General features: G+C 41.8%; 1 protein-coding gene across 3 annotated transcripts in view; it reads right to left on the bottom strand.

Annotated features, from left to right (window-relative positions):
* Positions 1–292: 292 nt before the first annotated feature.
* The window catches only part of LOC124046329 (transcription elongation factor spt5-like), a 28,894-nt gene continuing 23,186 nt past the window's right edge, over positions 293–6,000 (bottom strand). For 2 of the 3 annotated variants that reach the window (XM_046366592.1, XM_046366593.1), the window contains exon 3: positions 293–1,362. In XM_046366592.1, the coding sequence (XP_046222548.1) occupies positions 740–1,362 (623 nt within the window). In that variant the 3' untranslated portion in view covers positions 293–739. Of the gene's footprint in view, positions 1,376–2,058; positions 2,214–6,000 lie in introns of those variants that run through there. The other variant, XM_046366594.1, reaches the window with a different exon arrangement.

The raw sequence follows: 6,000 nt of genomic DNA, 5'->3' as shown, positions 1-6,000 counted from the left end.
GCTAGGGTAAAGTACATCTAATTAAAGCAGCCTGCAAGTGAGCCAACTTTTTGGCCACAAGGAATTAAGACAAGACATGTCCTAGTTGACATGGCATAAATGCTACAACTCAAAGGTGAACATTCCTATACCCCATTCTAAAATAAGGATTTAATTTGTGGCACATCAAACCAAGTCTTCCTTAAGAAATCCCTGGGTTTAGCTATGTGATCAATAAAGGGGCTGGACACAAGTGGAACAGAGCAAATTATGTGTCAGGTCAAGCTTTAGAATTTAGAGACAGGAGAAGAAACATGTTAAAGTATTTTTATTATACAAGAAAATTGTCACAAGTATGCTAAATTTTAAAGTTTAATTGAACCTGGCCTTAAAAACAAATCTAAGCATATCACATCATGATTTAAACAATTAGATCTCACATGCTAACCCATACAATTCCATATTCTAGAAATAAATCACAAGTGTACATCAAGCCTCTGACAAAATACTCACTGCAGGTGTAGAAATGCCACTGTTCGTGCATGTGCCAGATTCTATACCTTATTTTCAAAGTGAAGGCCTACTGGTTTGAAGTGAGTTCTCATACAGCACGGAACTCCATCGAATCTCTTCGGTTAGGAGCGCACATGACTGCCTTTCTGGAAAGTATATACAAAATGTGCTCTTAGTAAAAAAGTTTGCCCCATCTCGGCCGCTGAGGTTAAGTCTTGCCGGTGTCAGTTCACTGCGCAACAGCCCTCTAGAAGCGCCCCTGTAGTGAGCCCCCCACCATGATGGGTATGATGACCGCAACCGAGCTGGACTGCAAGGATGCACTGGCTCCTTTGGGAATGGTGTTGTTCTTGGTGACATCGGGCATCTTTGTCATGTTGGAACTCGCACCGCCAGCTCTGGTCGTAGCATTCATGGCAGGGGACTGTGTTGTAGCATTCATGGCAGGGGACTGTGTTGTAGCATTCATGGCAGGGGACTGTGTTGTAGCATTCATGGCAGGGGACTGTGTTGTAGCATTCATGGCAGGGGACTGTGTTGTAGCATTCATGGCAGGGGACTGTGTTGTAGCATTCATGGCAGGGGACTGTGTTGTAGCATTCATGGCAGGGGACTGTGTTGTAGCATTCATGGCAGGGGACTGTGTTGTAGCATTCATGGCAGGGGACTGTGTTGTAGCATTCATGGCAGGGGACTGTGTTGTAGCATTCATGGCAGGGGACTGTGTTGTAGCATTCATGGCAGGGGACTGTGTTGTAGCATTCATGGCAGGGGACTGTGTTGTAGCATTCATGGCAGGGGACTGTGTTGTAGCATTCATGGCAGGGGACTGTGTTGTAGCATTCATGGCAGGGGACTGTGTTGTAGCATTTTGCGCGTGGACCTAAAACGGGAGAGCAGAGGGGCTTGTCACATGTGAAACAGGTAAACCTGAAACATTAGACGAATCGAGACAATTATCAATAGGACTTCACTTTCGTCCGACTAATTTTTAAAAGGGCAAACGTTCATCTAGGCACACGGAGTAGCCTAGGCAGTAAACACACAACAGCTCTTTGGAAATATATTCCAACAATATGCACCTTAACTTAATAAAGACAGGTTGTAAGTGCCATCACCTTGTGGACAACGGTTTCCATAGCCTATAGGATAATGGGCAACGTCCTGCATTTGAATTGCGCACGGTAGAATTTTTTTAAATACCGTCGCGCTTAAAATACAATTAGCCAGCCTACGCATGACGTAGTAACGTCACATCAAGGACTCAGTCACCTATCTGAAGAGGCGTCACCGTTCCACATTGCGCTGGCACACTAGATTTTGCCAACATGTTGTCAATCATACTGACTGAAAACATCTGCGGTCAATTATACGCGCCATCATTCGATTGTCAATGTCGAAAATCATACATTTATGGTAACAAATGCCTGATTAATAAGCCACAATGAAAGTTGCACTGGTCCTGTTGAAATACATTTGCTCTCCAGAATAATGGGTAGTGGGTTAATCCGAAACAAAACATGGTAAAAAAAAAAAAAAGGTACATATTAGAAGAAAAATTCCTACCTGTGATGAAAAATGCATGGCAAGGAGAAGAAATCCAATGTAAGCCATCAACATTTTAGTCATCTTGTCCCAGCAACAATTGCTCGTAATGTAGCTATCCTGTCTCAGGCTTTTCTCAAGATAAATGACTGGAGGAGAAACCCAGGGTTTTTTATACCACCACCGAGTGTGACGTCGGGCAACACTGCGCATCTCCCAAACCACCTGTTCAGCCTTCCAATCAAATGGAAACCTACAGTTTATCAGAAACATCCCATAAACTACACCTCTGAGACCTATTCTTATACGATTTTGGGGTGTGACTGTCAGCAATACAAATAGCCTTTGTGTTTATAATCATTGTCTTTTGATAAGAATTCACTGGTTTACAATTTGAAGAGTTTGAGACAATTATTCTCTCTACCTTCCTCCTCAGAGGAGGTTGATTCCATGAGCACGATGGGAACATTTTTCGAACAATAATAATTATACAGTTAGTCTAGTTTATGTTGTTCATAATATATTTACGGGGATATTTTGCCTGGTAAATGGAAAAGAAAAGTTTTACAGATAAGCAGCTCTTATGGCGACCTTTTGCGGTAAATATAAGCTTTTAACCACAACGCAATTCGGTTCATATGTCCATTCCCCGTTCGTAGTACTATACCTATTGGTCTTACGTGGAAGCTATAATTCACCCGCGGTGACTAAGGTCAACTGAATACTCGAAAAGTACATTTCCTAAAGAAAATATGTGTGCTTGCTAGCTTGTCTTGAAGTAATGTGGTTGATAGAAAGGATAGCTGGAACTGGTGAAATTTGGTTGGGTTTCTCTAGCTTGAACGGTTCTAGAGTTAGGCCTATAATATTACTGTTGGTGGGTTATTTATGCTAATTAATGAAAATTTAAATAGTTATAATTTTTATAAAGTTTTGAAAATGTTGAAGTTGTTTTAATGTTTGTAGCTGAAATTGTGAAAGAGCAGTAGCATTTAAAATGTCTATCACTGTGTTCTTATGGTTGGCATGGTCTAAAGCCCATCCTTCATAGCCGCAGGAAGTAGGGGTGCTGGTGCTGCGGTGGAGATGGAGTTGAAATCAAATCAGATTTTATTCATCACATGCTTCGTAAACAACAGGTGTAAACTGACAGTGAAATGCTAACTTACGGGCCATTCCCAACAATGCAGAGAGAAAGAAAATAGAGAAATATTGGAAAAGTAGTAACTTTATTATAAAGGTGATTTTTTTTCAGTCAGCACGCCCTACTCAAAACATCTTCCCGCAGCTATGCCTTCCTCTCCTTGACTCCTCCGTGCTCCTTTCTTCCGTAACTCGTAAACCACTAAGTAGTCGAGGGGTCTAGGATAGTTTAAATGATTGTAGGTGAACAAAGGAGTGTCCTCCTCCCATTAATTACCTACTTCAGCACAGGATGCACAAGAGCATCCTCCCAGTGGCTAGAGTGGACAGTGGCATCATGCCCATATGGGGCACAAGGGTATGTGCCCCTCAGATTTGTATATTTTTTCTACCAAATCTCTTCAGAACGGCTTACTATGTCACCTAAAAAAAACGTCCCTTCACGGACCATCCTGGGCTGATAGACCTAGAGAGGGTCAACGGTGGTAACATGGGTCGAGTCCTACATTCAAACGTGACATGTTCAGACAATATACATTTCATTTCAAAAGAGATGAGACAGGCTTTGGTGGCCAGTATCAAAAGCACTAGGCCAAAACTCACTGTTCTCATCAATGAGAGCACTTATCTTAGCAAGAGGTCTTGTTTGGTTGTCTACCTTAGAACATCCACACACAACTCAGAACCACTGACCTTTTTCCCAGATGTTCTGGAACTGGAGAGTCACAAATGCAACGCTCAACTGGAAACTGATATATGGCCAGTTTCCACATCTGATTGGCTGGCATTGTTTAAATTGTCGAAAGAGTTGTCTGTTAGGGATGCAGTGAAGTGTTGTACAGAAATCAATCACTTAACATGTTTTATAGACAAGTTGTAATGTCTTTATACAGTGTTTAATGTCAAGTATAATGTCTTAGGGGTACGATGGGTGGCTTCATCATATAGAACTACATATAGAACACTTTACAATGACTTGTGTACTGCCAGTGAAGATCAACACTGCTGCTACTCGCTGTTTATTATCTATGCATAGTCACTTTACAAATTACCTTGACTAACCTGTACCCGCCCACATTGACGCGGTACCGGTATCCCCTGTATAGAGCCTCGCTAATTGTTATGTAAATATCTTGTGTTACTTTTTGATTTTTTAAACTTTTGTTTATTTTGTCAATATTTTATTAACTCTGTTTCTTGAACTGCATTGTTGGTTAAGTGCTTGTAAGTAAGCATTTGTATTTGGCGCATGTGACAAGTAACATTTTATTTTATTTGGTCATTTTATGAAGAATATGGGTCTCATGATGGATGCATGAAAGGAGTTGAAAGAGTTATCAGACACTTTACGGTCAAGAGACATTTGTTTGAAAAACACGGTGAGTCCCACAATAAAATAACAATAATTAGATGATGTACAGGGGGTACCGGTACCGAGTCAACGCGCAGGGGTACAGATTAGTCGAGGTCATTTGTACATGTAGGTAGGGGTAAAGTGACTATGCATAGATATTTATGCTCGTATCTATTCAATTGTGGGGGGTTGAGTTGAGTCAGGTCTCTTTCTCACCCTCCTCTCTCCCCCCTCTCTCTCTTTTCTCTTCTCTCCCCAGTGCTCGCAATAGTCTCACTTCGATTTTCTATGAAGTTACTATTATAAACATGGAGAAAAGGGAATGGGAATAATATCAAGTAAGGAACATGGCATTCTCTTGCCCTCAGCTCTCCATGTATTTAGACTGCAGTGATACTGCTACCGAATCTTGTCCCATGCTTAAGCTACTCATCACATGAGGAATTTGATTTTGTTAGCCGGCATAGATGCATCATGCATGCAGTGCTTTATTATAAAGGTAATCATTTTTTTCAGTCAGCACCCCCTGCTCAAAACTACTTCCCGCGGCTATGCCACCTTCTCCTTGACTCTGTCCTCTGTCCATGACCGGGAGGATAGAATCCTCCCAGCGTCTAGGATGGACAGTGGCGTCATGCCCATAGGGGGCACAAGGGCATGTGCCCACTCAGATTTGTCCTGTTTATGTTAAAATAATTACTAAACTTAATTTTTAAGTCCACGTTTTATCATAATTCATCAGAATTATTGTGGAGGGGCACACTAACTGGACCCCCCTATTCTCCCTAGTAAGTGATTATTTCCAAGTTGCACTGAGCAAAGAAATGCTAGGCAGGCCATTGGATAGACTCTAGTGTGTGCAGTATCGTCAGTGGAGGAGGAGAGGGAGTGTAATGGCACAACTTCCGCCAAAGTTGGTCCCTCTCCTTGTTCGGGCGGCATTCGGCAGTCGACGTCACCGGTTTTCTAGCCGCCACCGATCCACTTTTCATTTTCCATTTGTTTTGTCTTCATTGTACACACCTGGTCTCTCTTCCCATAATTATGTTCCTTATTTTACCCTCTAGTTCCCCCATGGTTTTGTGTGTGTTTGTTCATTGTAAGTTGGTCTCATTTGTGAGCTTGTTTATTTTTCCTTCTTGGAATATTCGTTGTTTTGAGTAAAGGTACGTTTATTACTCATCTCTGTGTGCTGCGCCTGACTCTGCCTTTCCTGCTACACCTAGACGCCTTACAGTAGAGTGTCACACACAGCGTATGATTTGATTTTAGCTGCCGGTGATGGGAAGGACCTTGCAGGAGGTATGTTTGTAAATTGATTTGATTAAGCTATTGATTTCTTCTTGATGAATAAATACAAAAACAATGTTTTTTGTTTCTCAGTAATACCAGCCGCCTAGCAATTTCATGAAGTTGGCTTTAGCTAGCCAGGTAGATAATTCGGTTGGAAGATTGGGAACCTTTCG

Source organism: Oncorhynchus gorbuscha, linkage group LG10, assembly GCF_021184085.1.
Source record: "Oncorhynchus gorbuscha isolate QuinsamMale2020 ecotype Even-year linkage group LG10, OgorEven_v1.0, whole genome shotgun sequence".
NCBI lineage: Eukaryota > Metazoa > Chordata > Actinopteri > Salmoniformes > Salmonidae > Oncorhynchus > Oncorhynchus gorbuscha.
Note: the sequence above shows the minus strand (reverse complement) of the source record. Positions and strands in the feature narration are given on the sequence as shown.